This window comes from Myotis davidii, unplaced genomic scaffold (genome assembly GCF_000327345.1).
Source record: "Myotis davidii unplaced genomic scaffold, ASM32734v1 scaffold247, whole genome shotgun sequence".
NCBI lineage: Eukaryota > Metazoa > Chordata > Mammalia > Chiroptera > Vespertilionidae > Myotis > Myotis davidii.
The window spans coordinates 2498689-2513329 of NW_006299593.1; the positions used below are offsets into that span (position 1 = coordinate 2498689).

Sequence of the window (14641 nt, forward strand, 5' to 3'; positions counted from 1 at the left end):
ACGTCTTTAAGTTCTTCCTCAAGTGTTCAGCTTAAAATGCTCTAAAGTTTTGTTCAAAATCCAAGGTCTCACCTCTAGACCTATGGAATCATTCTCCAAAGGAACTAGGGAATTCCATATGTTTAACAAATTCCAGATGATTCTTATGATCAGACAAGTTTGGAAAACACTGTTCACGGACCTTAAGAGTTACAAAATTTTGGAGCAGGCTCTCTCTGGAACACGCCCATGCCTTTTTTCCATCTCAGGCGTGCATCTTTACTTTTCCCTCCTAAACTCTAAGGGTCCCCACAAGACCTGCAACCAGGGGAGCAATGGGCAGCAGCAGTTCATCCAGGACTAACACCCTGAACCCGTCTCCCAGGCCCCTTTTTTCTGACTTTTCGGTGAGCTAACAGCAGCTCTGCCTTGGCTCACTTCCATAATGTTTCTCGGGAACCAAAGCAGAGCACCACCTGGGCTCTCTCCTTTTCCTTCTACCCTAAGTCCTTTTGCTTCTACCCTAAGTCCTTCCTTTGTTTCACAGTCGCCAGCTTTAATAAATGTACTCTGAAAATTACACACACATTTTGGAGATGGCATAAATACAATAGTTACACCTTCACACTTAGACCTTTGTATTTCCCCATGACTCACTGGGATTACTCTTGTTAAACAATGATAATGGCAAAATATCTGATTCAAAATCATCTCTGCTCAGATTGTGTTCTTTTTTGCCAGTGATATTCCATTTGGAACCAGGAAGGGGAGGGGGGTGGGAATGAAAGTGTTATCTCATAGTTCAGTTTTCAGTTTCTCATACAAATCCTCTTGGTCAATCATATCTGTGTGCCCGTTCCAGCGATGATAGGCAAGGAGGGCGGCATTGTGGGCTGCAATGGCACTCATTTCCATGGCACTTGCTGCACACTCGATGCCATTGAGGTAATAAAGTCGGTCATGGAGTATGATGGGGGGGCATTTATCTGGAGGCTTATAGTAAGGATATGCATGCCACTGCTGCTTCACAGCATATTCATAGGACAAAAAGAGCTTTAGAAGTTGCTCGTCAGTGAGCGTTTCCGGGGAAAAGGTCTTCCAAACAAAAGCTCTATCTGTAGATGGTTGAGGATTATTATTTTCTTTTACAGGGGACACAATCCCAATGCTATTAATAAACAAATGTGAATTATCAGTGGTTAAGATTGTACTGGGACCAAATTCATCTAAGGCTCTGGAGCTAAAAGAAGTTGAATTCAACTTCCCCTTAATAAAAGTTGCCACTATTTGTTTGTAGTATTGATGGAATTCTTCAATTGGAGGATCAAAGTTGAGAAAAGTTATATTGGACATTTTTCGATTCAATGGAGTGGCCACCAAGACGATGTCATAAAAGCCTGAACGGGTCTCAGATCCAGTTTGGTAGACCACTTCATACATCTTTGTGGGATTTCCTAGAAGAAGAAATAAGGAAGCATACATTTCTTTAGTGTTTCTAACATACTATACTTTATGCCTCCTAAAAATAATTCTATAAAAAAAATTCTATATCTTCTTAATCATTTATAGTCCTAAGGAATTAAAAACTTTATCCAATGAATGCATAAATAAGAACAACAAATTGATGTTTCTATCTCTCTCTCTAAAAAAAAAAAAAAGACTTTACCTATTAGGATAACTGTCCCAAACTGAGGCCAATTTCCTACTCAGAATAAAAATAATACAAGTACAAAATAAGGAAAATTTACTTTTGAGAATAAAATTTTTTAAATCCAAGGAATCATGCCACCGTACTTGAGTACATTTAAGAATATTTCCACATGGCACAACACATACAACTTAAAATTCCATCATTTGGAACAGTGAGAAATGGAGGAAGAGAGTTTTTTCTCCCTGAGCAATTATTTTCTACAGGGGAAATCAGGAACAATAAAATAGAAATTCAAGCTCACCTGTCTGCTTGGTTCTTGTTTTCTCCTCTATGTACATTACTGAGCCAGTTATAAGGTTGCTTTTGGAAGCCTGAAGGAGCTTTGAACAAACAAGTTTATTGCCACCTTCTACTGCCCAAAGGCCAGAATCAGCACCAGCTAGTGACACTGCCCCTGTCAGCAGTAGGAAAAAAAAAAGTGTTTTAATTCTAGCTCGGTAAGGAGCCCTCCACCCACTCTCCCTTCCCAATTAGGTGAGTTCTACTCCCAATGTCTCCACACATTGCCAAATGGCCCCTGGGGGCAAAATCTCCTCCAGGTGAGAACCATTCAACTAATGAAAACTAAGGACACTCTCCCCATAAAAATGCACATCTACATTTACACAATTTTGCCAACAATGACTGAGGTTTCACAGAGAAAGGTAGTCTTCTCCAACTCACGGCTTAGGTCAGAAGTAACCATAACATCAGGTACGCCCCTCTGTGAACCAATTCTATAACCTTTCCAAGCCTTGGCTTACCTACAAAGCCATTGATGTCCATGCTTTGGCCGTAATTGAGCCTGTTGACAGGGGCAATCATTTCATCAAGGAATTTCTTAGAGAAACCTGCTTTCTGTAAGGTTTCAAGAAATGTCCGGTTAAGCATTCCAAGGAAGTCGTCCCCTCCTAGAGAATGTAGTAAGTTTTCTACACTACTGAAGGCATAGTCATGAGACTGGTAGCGGTAGATCCTTTAAAAAAAAGAAAGAGAATGGCCATTAAACACAAAACAAGATGTGCATAAATAAGGGAAATAGCACCATAAGAATCACTGACTTTCATGTTTCTCTTTGATGGGTTCCTACTTATCATGTGAGACGCACCTCAGCCACCATCTTCTCCACATATCCCAGAAGCTCTCAGCCCTCCCTCTGCCTCCTCTGAAAGTCCACTGTCCTTTGTATAGACTCTTCTGCATTAATATAGTCACCAGGAGCACCTTTAAAGAAGTGGGTACGGGCCCTAACCGGTTTGGCTCAGTGGATAGAGCGTCGCCTGCGGACTGAAGGGTCCCAGGTTCGATTCCGGTCAAGGACACGTACCTTGGTTGCAGGCTCCTGGCCTTGGACACGGGCATGTGGGAGGCAGCCAATCGATGTGTCTCTCTCACATCAGAGTTTGTCTCTCCCTCTCCCTTCCACTCTCCCTAAAAATCAATGGAAAAAATATCCTCGGGTGAGGATTTAAAAATAAAAATAAAAAAGGGGGTACATCTTATTCTCATTCATCATTGTATCCTCCAGTAAGATTTAGACATGTCTCAAATTATAATTTATCTTTCCACCAGGCTTAATCCTCTCCACCCAATCCCTACCCCAAACAAAAATAACAGGAGACACCTAACATCCTACATGTCATCCTCAGTTCATTCAGTTTCAAACTTAAACATTTTTACTTCTCCCTTCTGCTTCTCCCACCCAAGAAGGAAACCTTATCAATCTCATTTTCCTGTTCTTGAGTCAGGATTTATATTCAAACTACTAAAATTAGTAACTGATCTACCTGCTTCTAGTTTCTTCCAATAATCTCTCAGAAGCCCTAAAATACCTCTTCTATTTTATAATCCACCCACTTAAATTCAAAACACATCTTGCTTAATGCTGCTTACTAATTAAAAGTCCTGACTTTTTTTTTTTTTAAGTCACAGATTTTAAAGCCAAACTCAAGTCTAATTCCTTTGCTCTAAATTACAGGTAAAGAAACAAAGTTTTAAAAGAACTTGTGAGCCCTGGCCAGTATGGTCAGTTGGTTGGGCGTCTTCCTGTGCACTGAAAGGTTGCCGGTTCGATTTCCAGTCAGGGCACTTGCCTAGGTTGTGGGCTTGATCCCCAGTAGGGGGCTTGCAGGAGGCATCCAATAGATGTTTTGCTCTCACATCAATGTTTTTCTCTCCCCCTCTTCATTCCTCTCTCTCTAAAAGTCAATTTTTTAAAAAAAAAAAATTTTAAATAAAAAACCACACGTCAAGTAGAAGGCTCAAGCACAACTTGCCCACTTTGCCCTCAATGCCCCACATATACACACATACTCATCCCCTCAACTTGAGCACACCTGACCCATTCACCAGTCTCTAAATATCTATCTATATATATAAAAACCTAATATGCAAATAGACAGAACAGCGGAACAACCGGTCGCTATGACATGCACTGACCACCAGGGGGGCACGTGTGGAACATGGCGGGTGTCGGCCTCAGCAGGATGGTATAGCAGGTGAGCAGGGGTGCCAGACTAAGGCAGGGCACCAGTTGCTGTCATCGGGGGCAAGCCTCTGGTGGTCACTGAAAATTCTTTGCTCCCGTGCACCATGGTCCCGCCCAGTGCTCACACCTGTTGCTGGCAATGGCAACGGCCCCACTCGTACCCACTGCCAGTGCCAGAACTACTGCTCACACCCACTGCCAGCACCAGCCCCGATTGCTCGGTGCCGTCAGTATGTGCAAGTAGCAGTTGCAGGCCCCAATCGCTCCTCAGGGTTTCTCCACCTCCCCCTGCTCCTGAGGGGTGATCAGGGCAGCAGCCGCCACTTGCACTGGTGACAGCACCGGCCCTGCTCACACCCACTGCTGGCGCTGGCCCCAATCACTCCGCACCATCAGCAGGTGCGAGCGGGGCCAGCCCAGTCAGTGCGTGGGAGTGGCAGCAGGAGCAAGGGCTGTTGGCAGAGAGGGGACCAGGGACCGCAGTGGGAGGGGCCGGGTGGGGGTGCAGAGGATGGGCCAAGACCTGCCCCTGTGCCCACCGCAGCCTTGCAGCCCATAGTTCCTTTCAAGGTGCATGATTTCGTGCACTGGGCCCCTAGTGCTCTACATATTACTCCCTAATATTGTACTACCTCTTTCCTCCAACTGGAATACAGTTTCCATTCCTAAACAGAGAACAGCTACCCTTCCTTCAGAGCTTGAATCACACATCCTCTGCAAAGTCTTGCCCAACCTCTCAGTCCACAGTGATATCATAAAATCCCAAATCCCATAAAATTTAGCACCTATTAGGGTAGCCAAAGGAGGTACACACAAGGCCAAAAGTGGTAAGGAATTATAAATTTATTAGGTCATCTGGAAAACCAGATGGGCTGAGCCCCAAAATGGCACCAGCACCCAAGGATGGGGAGTCAGAGGTTTTAAGGGACTCTAGGCGGGCTTTTTCGGCAGGGAACTCTCTGGGCAGGTCTGGATCCTGGGAAAGATAATGGTCTTAGCAAGTGGAATGTGATCTAAGTGAAAGGGAAGGTCAGTTGTGAAGTGATCTGAAGGTCAGTTCCCAGGGGAGGGGGTATCAATTCAATTATCTGATCAGTCCTAACAGCACCCTGGCCACTATGCCTCTCATTCAGCACTTAGACACTACATGGTATGATTTAATTTTTAGAAAATACCACCTGACATATCTCTGTACTTTATGGACTTTATGGACTTAAAAGAATGTCCATATAAATTAGTTCATACAGTAAGTCAATACATAATTTTTCAGATTCCCAGTGATACAAAAATGAGAAAGACATGGTTCCTTTCCCTCAAGGAGTTTACAGTTAGAAACAGGTAATAAGGTATGCACAAATATATGAAAAAAAGGGAAGAAATAAGTGCCAAAGAAATATCTTTATCAGTGATCAAGAGAAGAGTTTTACATCAACTTTCTTCTCCAAAATAAACTGTATATTTTTAGAGAGCAGGGGACAATGTCATACCCATTTTAATATTACCTACTGTCTACCAGTGTACTGAACAAAATGTTGAATAAATTTTTGTGGGGAAAAATAATATAAGTGCCAAAACTGAGAACCTAAATAACTCCTTCCCAACATATCATTTGGCCTCTAGGTCCTAGGAACTTGGAAAAAATAGGATGAACTGAGTCCTTTTAGAAAAATAATAGAATGAATATCTCATAAAATGAAGAGTGGCTAATGTAAAGTTCCCAGTGGCTAATGGTCAGCATGACAAAAATAACATATAATGTTATAAAAAATTATTCCCCACCCAGTGGTATGGCTAAGTGGTTGAGCACTGACCTATGAACCAGGAGGTCATAGTTTGATTCCGGGTCAGGGCACATGCCCAGGTTGCAGGCTCAGTCCCCAGTGTGGGACATGCAAGGAGGCAGCCGATGAGTGATTCTCTCTCATCACTGATCTTTCTATCTCTCTGTCCCTTTCCCTTCTTCTCTCTCTAAAAATCAATAAAAACATATTTTTTTTAAAAAGTTAGACATGTAACTGGCAGTTTCTGCTAATCAGATTGCTTACACAGCTCTTTTTCTTTTCAAACTACATTTGTATAACTCTTAACATTTATTCATTCATTTATTCACTCAACTATTTATGGAGCATCAACTTTGATTCAGGCAATGTTCTAGGTGTCAAAGATGCAGAGGTCAGTCAACACGACAGAGAAAGAAAAAAAAAACCTGCCCTAATTGGACCTTGTGTTCTAGTTAGGGAAACAGGTAATAAAAACATAAATGAATGTGAGGAAATTACATAATTTAGAGGCTGATAAATATTAAGGAGGAAAGTAAATAAAAAAGGAAAATTAGGCCCTTGGCCAATGTGGCTCAGTTCACTGGGCACTGTCCTGTGCACCAAAGGTTGCCAGTTCGATTCCCAGTCAGGGAATCAACCAATGAATAATACATAAATGAATTGAACAACAATGCAATGTATCTATCTACCTATCTTCTCTCTCTCTCCCTCTCTCTCCCTCTCTCTCATCAATAAGTTTTTTTTTAATACATAAAAATTCTTAAAAAAATCAACTAGTGAGCCCTAGCTGGTTCGGCTCAGTGGATACAGCGTCAGCCTGCGGACTGAAGGGTCCCAGGTTCGATTCCAGTCAAGGGCACATGCCCTGGTTGCGGGCTCAATCCCAGGGGGCATGCAGGAGGCAGCCAATCAATGATTCTCTCTCATATTGATGTTTCTATCTCTCTCTCCTTCTCCTTCCTCTCTGAAATCAATAATATATATATTTCCTAAAGGTGCTGAACGAGCTTGCACACGAAATCAATAAATGTATTTTTTTTTAAATCAACTAGTGAATGCATGAATGGGTGAAGCAACAAATCAATGTTTCTTTTTCTCTCCCACCCTTCCTCTCTTGTCTCTAAAATCAATATATTTTAAAAAGAAAAGAATTATACATACAGGTGGCACCGCATCTGATGCCATTGGAACAATGTTTCTGGCTCTCTGTCTCTCTCCCTTCCTCTCTGTAAAATATCAATTAAAAATATATTAAAAAATAAATAAATAAAGAGTGACTGCCTATCTCTACACAAATTCTACTTATTTTCTTTCTTTTTAAGTATTAGAAATTTTATTAAAGTTAACACTCCACAAGGTCATACAAATCAAACTGAAAAAAATTCCAGGCATACAAACTATCATCTCTGTTAATGTGCCATCTTTTCATCTTCAAATGTCAAAAATGAACTTGTTTTAATGATACAAAAAGTCTTTAGAAAGTCAAATCCACTGTCCATTTGTGTTGGGTAAGAAACCTATTGTCTTCATTCATTTCATGAAATCCATGTTAAAAGAACCCTGTCTTGTATATTATCACAGCACTCTTGTATCTCCCACTGTGGACTGCCAAGTTGAATTCTCAGTGGCAGGATCCATTTGGAACGCTTCAAGCTGCCTGGGTGTAAATGCTTCCACCAATATCTATCCCTTGTACTGGCCTTTTAGAGATTCCATCTCAGGATTCACATTTTAGCTGCATAAATTACAGACTTTCCCAAAGATTTACTATATCCTCAAAGGTTAAACTCCAGTCTCAGTCTTCAACATGGTTTGTCTCAAATAAAAAAGCTGCATTTTTTCAGAACTAAATTTAATTTTAAGCTCGTAAGTTACCAGGTCCGAACACGGCTGATGGGACCTTGAGGTCACTCCGAGGATTCCCCGGTTGAGCAGCAGGCCTGGCGGCTCATGGTGCCTCTGCCATGGGACCCAGGCCCTCCCGGCACAGCTCTCCACTGGTGGCCCTGCGACCAACTGCAGCGAAATGCTCATCCCCTACTCTATCCTCCCTCCTTCCCCTTGACCACCCCAAGCCCCAGGTCCCCATGCCTCTATATATCTTCTTAGTTATGGATTTATTGCTTGTCGCTCTACTAAATGTATATTCTTTGAGGGCAGGGACATGTTCTAGGTTATACATCCTCGGGACCTAGAAGAGTGCCAGGCACTTAGCAGGCACATATGACATGTAATTTTCACCTTTTTTTTTTTTTGGTTAAGGTATTACAAATGTGTCCTCATCCCCCCCATTAACCCCCATAATTTTCACCTTTTTAATAATTATTTTATTATATTGGAATAGTCATAGTAATCAAATATTAATAGCATTTATAAGTTCAAAATCTCTAGCATCTAGTAAACCAACCTGGGGTGGGAGGTGAGAGATGGGGGTGGGCTAGACGGGGTCAATGGGGGGAAGGGGACACTGTTGTAATACTTTCAACAATAAAAATTTAATTAATTAATTAATTAATTAATAAGATAAAATAAAAATAGTAAACCAGCCCTGGCAGGTAACTCAGTTGGTTAGAGCATCATTCCCATTGCCAAGGTTGTGGTTCCATCCCTGGTTAGGGCATATACAAGAGTCAACCAATGAATGTATTAATAAGTGCACCAACAAACTGATCTCTCTCTCTCTCTCTCTCATCAATAAGTAACTAAAAATTTTAAGTAAACCAGCATAAAAATTAGCACATGCCAACAGCCTTAAAAGAAATAGGTTACATTTTTCAAAATTACACTGGTTATTTTATGTTATTTTTCCCCAATTACCAAAGTAATGTGCGTTCATACACACAGACAATTCTGAGAATACAGAATATAAAAAAAAGAAAGAAAAAGAGGCACTCCCGGAACAGTGCTGGAATTTATTATCTTAATTTAAATTCTTAGGGCACAGAACTGATACCCTACCTCAGGTTGCTGGCTCACTAAAACATCATGTCACAATTAAAGTCCACTTTTCTGATCCTTTCTACAAGCTCTTGCACATATGACCGCATTCATCTGATACGTAACACCAGCACAGTGAAGTGAACAAGAGTGAGGACTAGAGTCAGCCTGCCCGGGTAGAATCTCTGGCTCTACCACTAATAGCGGGATATACTTGCACACTTGAAACTTCTCCATGCTCCACCTTCCATAGCTGCAAAAAGAAGCTAATAAATAGTACCTACCTCGAGAGCTGTTATGAGAATTCAGGTTAACATTTGTAGAGCGTTTAAGAGTGTCAAGCAATAATAAACAAGCACTTGCAAAGTACATGTACAGAAGCAAAAATAAGCTGCCCTTTTAATTTCCAAGTGGATCGTAGTTTATACAAAACATTTTGCCTGACAAATAAGCCTTCCAGTTAGGTAGAGAACTGTTCCAAGAAACCATAATTCCTAATGATCATCTAACCAAAAGGTCTTAGGGTTAAATGGAAGGGGAAAACATTACCTCATAAACTTGTCTAATACATCCTCTACCCACATGTGCATTCGAAGGGGCTGAAATCCATACTGCCAAATTAGCTTAATTATGTTAATTATAAACCAGCTGCTCTCCTCAAACACCAGAGTGTCTCCGTTAGAGACCCCTATGAGGCCACCAGAACTCTGAATAGTAGAGAGACCTGCAAAAACAGAGAAAGGGTAGCCAAGTCAGTAGTGTCCATGCTGATCACATGAAAGGTAATCTGAACTTACTGGGGACACTTTGAAGTGAATTCCAGGCATCCCCTGGTTCTCAGGAGATATACCCAAGCAGCACTATCTTTAGAATAAGTGATATGATACACTCACCACACTGTCCAAAAGCAAATTCTCCTAAAGATGGGTCACGCCGATATATCAAAATTAGGCTGGCTATCTTTAGACTGAAGAGACTAAAAACTCAAAGGAAAAAGGTAGAGTAGCAACTGAATTCAACTTAAAAACAGGAAGGGCAGGCATGAATCTTTGCAGCATAAATTGCTCCTGGCATAAATGTCTCCAAATCGCCCTCATGGAGAAAAGAGGCTCAGGAAGCATCCACAGGAGACACGGAAGGTAGCTACGGGAAAGGAGGCATCCTAGGACTGTGAAAATAGTGCTTTGCATAACTGGCTATTTCAGATAACTGGGAGGAGGCCGGTATTACCCAATATTCCTTGAGAAAAGAGCCTGCAGAGGCCTGCCAGATTTCCCTCACACCCTGTCCAGCTTCTATGCTGGTAGGAAAGTAGTCAAATTTCTGGTTTCTAAGCACATGTCTGTACCCATAGCTGTGTGAGTGACGTGAAGCCAGACACAAGCCTCTGAGTCTCATTTCCCCCTACGAGCTCACTAGGTTTCTGCTAACCCGAACCATTCTTTGATTCAACAGAAACCCGCAGGTTGAAGAACTGACAACAGCTACCATCCCCATCCCCCCCAACACCATGGCTGTAATTCCAGATAACTTAAGATACTGATAACTAGCATCCCATTACAGGGGAGTGCCTCCTAACTAAGGCAGTACCAACTGCTAGAAGGAAAGTGAGGGAATAGTTTCACCAACTTGTCTGTAAAAGACAATGAACAAGGTGGAAAAGTTCCCTATCTGATCAAAATATCCGTGGATGGTCACACAGAAAGCTCTAAGACCAAATTACATACCCAAGTCCTTGACAAAACGCTTCATGTGCAGATTTAGAGGATGGATGACAGAACCCCCTGCTTCATATTCTTGCCCCTGTAAAGTAATGGTGGCCAGGCGGCCCCCCACCTCTCCTCTTTCAAACAGGTCAATCTTCACATCTTTCCCAAATTTCTGCCGCAGATAATAGGCTGCTGAGGTGCCACCAATTCCGGCTCCAATGACGGCTAGGGAGGGAAAAAAAAGGAACAGTGTATTTCACTCTTACCAGCTTTGTGGGTTTTGTTGTTTTTGAAAGACCATTAAGCAATAACAAGATGTTGTTACTCAAGGCTATTATGAACAATTTAGGGAAGCCTGGATAGGGGAAGGCCAGTAAGAGTTGCAGTGAAGAGAGAATTCTGCGTCTGGACACAAACACTGACCTCGGACAACAGTGGCAGTGAATTAACTTGCCAGCTGACATTCATTTGCCAGATGCCCAAAGATTCTCACAGTTCTTTGTGGAGGCACCAATGGGCCTGCTCAACCTTTTTTGTGCCCAACTCATGGGAACAGGGGAGATGGGTCTGTCCAGCATACATTTTTAAATAAAGGGGCAGCCATTTTTGCCTAGATTTGTTGTCTCCTTAGTGTAGACAGGACACTGATCCCAAAGAGCCGTTTTAAAGGGAGTAAGAAACAAAGCAGCGCAAACGAACAGGAAGCAAACGCACACAAAGACTGAAAGTAGAGAGAGTGCAGTATTTCAGCAGGGCAGCAACCCTAGGCAGGGAAATTGTGCAAGCCAGGGGCCTGAGCGCAGGCCTGCTGCAACAAAGCGGAGAGGGGACGGGGGTTCGCCCCGGTGAGGGAAGCAGACGGGCTCACGGCTCCACGTGCTGAGTCGGCGGGCGCCTGTCATTTGCAGAGCGAAAGCGGCCTGTGGTTCTAAGACAAACCGGGGGACCGGCCCCCCAAAGGAGCGGCGGGGAAGGCGGCGAGAGGGCTCCTCTACCACCAGGCTTCCGAGACAGGGGCTGCAGGGACGCTTGGAAAGTGCTTGCCCGCCCGCATGGGTCCCCCTTCTACGGCCCATTCCTCAAGTGGGCACATCTCCGGGGCACCTTCTATATTTGTAACTATGTTTCAAACTGCAAGTTCAGAGGCCGGCAAGGGAGGCGGGGAACGTTGGAGTCCTCCGTCACTGAAGCAAGCAAGCCTCATGTTCGCTTTAAGCTGCCTGGCTGCCAGCTGCCATCTTGGCTGGAAGTTAATTTGCATATCTCGCTGATTAGCCAATGGGAACCCGCTCAGGTTCCCCCCGCTTTGCCAGCACCCTGACACCTCCGTTCCACCCATCCCTCCAGGAGCTCCAAAAAGTCTACCCTACTTCAAGGAGACACCAAAGGCACCGGAGGAAGCTCGCCCAGCTCTCCTTCCTTCCCATCTGTTTGGATGAAACACCTTATTTCTTCACTAAGGTCCTCTTTTGTCCCTTTAATCACTCCCTCTCAAACAATGCACACAGCTAATCCCTGTCTAAAACAGACCAGTGGAGCTCCAAATACTTATTGAGTGATCGCTACTAGGATGTTCCGGGGATTGTTGGGTAAGACATGAATGGGTACATGATGTTATGTGAAAGGGAAAATGAGGGCGACCTGGGATGGGCTCCAAGGTGAAGGAAGTGAAAAAGAGTGTACCCATATATATGGTGGAACATTATGCAAAGCATTAAAAAGAATGTAGGACCTGTAACTATTGTCCTGGTATTGTTAGGTGAGAAAATTGGTGGCTGAGTGAAGGGTACTATACGATCCCATTTCCATAATTAAAATACCCCACCCATCCAGCCACCCAAAAAGAAAATAAAAATCAGTATATGAATATGAAGAACAGTACAGGTAGAAGGAAAACAAGTATAAAAGAAAGGTTGAAGCTTTCTCGCAATGGGTTTGCCACCAGAACACAGATGTGGTGAAAACCATCACTAAATCAAAGCCAAAATGGGAAAGGAAAAGATTCATTTCAACTTTGTCATGAGCGAACAGGTAGATTCTGGTAAGTCTACCACTACTGGCCATCTGATCTACAAGTGTGGTGGGAACGACAAAAGAACGATCGAAAATTTTGAGAAGGAGGTGATTGAGACAGAAAAGGGCTCCTTCTAGTATGCCTGGGCCTTGGATAAACTGAAAACTGAACATGAGGGTGGTATCACCATTGATATCTCCCTGTGGAAATTTGAGACCAGCAACTATTATGTGACCATCATTGATGCCCCAGGACACAGAGACTTCATCAAAAACATGATTATCGCCAAAACCGGTTTGGCTCAGTGGATGGAGCATCGGCCTGCGGACTGAAGGGTCCCAGGTTCGATTCCGGTCGGGGGCATGTACCTGGGTTGCGGGCACATCCCCAGTGGGGGATGTGCAGGAGGCGACTGATCGATGGTTCTCTCTCATCGGTGTTTCTGACTCTCTATCCCTCTCCCTTCCTCTCTGTAAAAAAATCAATAAAATATATTTTAAAAAAAAACATGATTATTAGCACATCTCAGGTTGACTGTGCTGTCCTGATTGTTGCTATTGGTGTTGGTGAATTTGAAGCAGGTATCTCCAAGAATGGGCAGACCGGTGACCATGCCCTTCTGGCTTCCACTGAGCTGCCCTACAGCCTGAAAGATATGAGGAAATTGTTAAAGAAGTCAGCATCTACATTAAGAAAATTGGCTACCACCCTGACACAGTAGCATTTGTGCCAGTTTCTGGTTGGAATGTTGACAACATGCTGGAGCCAAGTGCTAATGTTGCCTTGGTTGAAGGGATGAAAAATCACCCGTAAACATGGCAATGCCAGTGGAACCACAATGCTTGAAGCTGTGGATTGCATCCTACCACCAGCTCATCCAACTGACAAGCCCCTGTGTCTGCCCCCCTAGGATGTCTATAAAATCGGTGGCATCGGTACTGTCTCTGTGGGCCTATTGGAGAGCGATGTTCTTTAATCCAGCATAGTGGTCATCTTTGCTCCAGTCAACGTTACACTGAAATATAGCCTGTTGAAATGCACCATGAAACTTTTAGTGAAGCTCTTTTTGGGGACAGTGTGGGCTTCAATGTCAAGAACGTGTCTATCGCCGAAACCGGTTTGGCTCAGTGGATAGAGCGTTGGCCTGCGGAATGAAAGGTCCCAGGTTCGATTCTGGTCAAGGGCATGTACCTGGGTTGCGGGCACATGCCCGGTGGGGGATGTGCAGGAGGCGGCTAATCGATGTTTCTCTCTCATCGATGTTTCTGACTATCTCTCTCCCTTCCTCTCTGTAAAAAATCAATAAAATATATTTAAAAAAAGAACATGTCTATCAAAGAACTTGGTTGTGGCACTCACCATTGGAAGCCGCTGGCTGCTCAGTTCAGGTGATTATCCTGAACCATCCAGGCCAGATTAGTGCTGGATATGCACCTGTGCTGGATTGTCACAGCTCACATTCCCTGCAGATTTGCTGAGCTGAAGGAGATCAACTGTCATTCTGGAAAAGAGCTGGAGTATGGCCCAACATTTTTTAAATCTGGTGATGCTGCCATCATCGATATGGTTCCTAGCAAGCCCAGAGGGCTTCTCTGACTATCTTTCTCTAGGCCAGAGGTCCTCAAACTTTTTAAACAGGGGGCCAAAACTCTCAGTAAGGTGGGAGTAGAAGGATCATACCTCAACATAATAAAAGCCATTTATGACAGGCCCACAGCCAGCATCATTCTCAATGGACAAAAACTAACACCATTCCCCCTAAGAACAGGAACAAGACAGGGGTGCCCCCTCTCACCGCTCCTGTTCAACATAGTACTGGAAGTGTTAGCCATTGCAATTAGGCAAGAAGAAGAAATAAAAGGCATCCAAATTGGAAAAGAGGAAGTAAAACTATCCTTATTTGCAGACGACATGATATTATACATACAAAATCCTAGAGACTCCATCAAAAAGCTACTAGACTTAATACATGAATTTGGCAATGTAGCAGGATACAAAATTAACCCCAAGAAATCTGAGGCATTTCTATACACTAATAGTGAA

The 14641-nt window shown here is 43.3% G+C and overlaps 1 protein-coding gene and 1 long non-coding RNA gene across 2 annotated transcripts; both read right to left on the minus strand.

Annotated features, from left to right (window-relative positions):
• Positions 1 to 514: 514 nt before the first annotated feature.
• Positions 515 to 10852, minus strand: PCYOX1 (prenylcysteine oxidase 1). Its single transcript, XM_015571500.1, has 5 exons — positions 10603 to 10852; positions 9425 to 9599; positions 2434 to 2645; positions 1932 to 2084; positions 515 to 1433 (listed from the first exon to the last, which is right to left on the minus strand). Exons 1-5 carry the CDS (start codon positions 10625 to 10627, stop codon positions 775 to 777), a joined length of 1224 nt encoding a protein of 407 aa, XP_015426986.1. The 5' UTR covers positions 10628 to 10852; the 3' UTR covers positions 515 to 774.
• On the minus strand, positions 7412 to 8387 carry LOC107184921. Its single transcript, XR_001515820.1, has 2 exons — positions 8250 to 8387; positions 7412 to 8179 (listed from the first exon to the last, which is right to left on the minus strand). It is a non-coding gene; the product is annotated as an uncharacterized LOC107184921 (long non-coding RNA).
• Positions 10853 to 14641: the final 3789 nt, after the last annotated feature.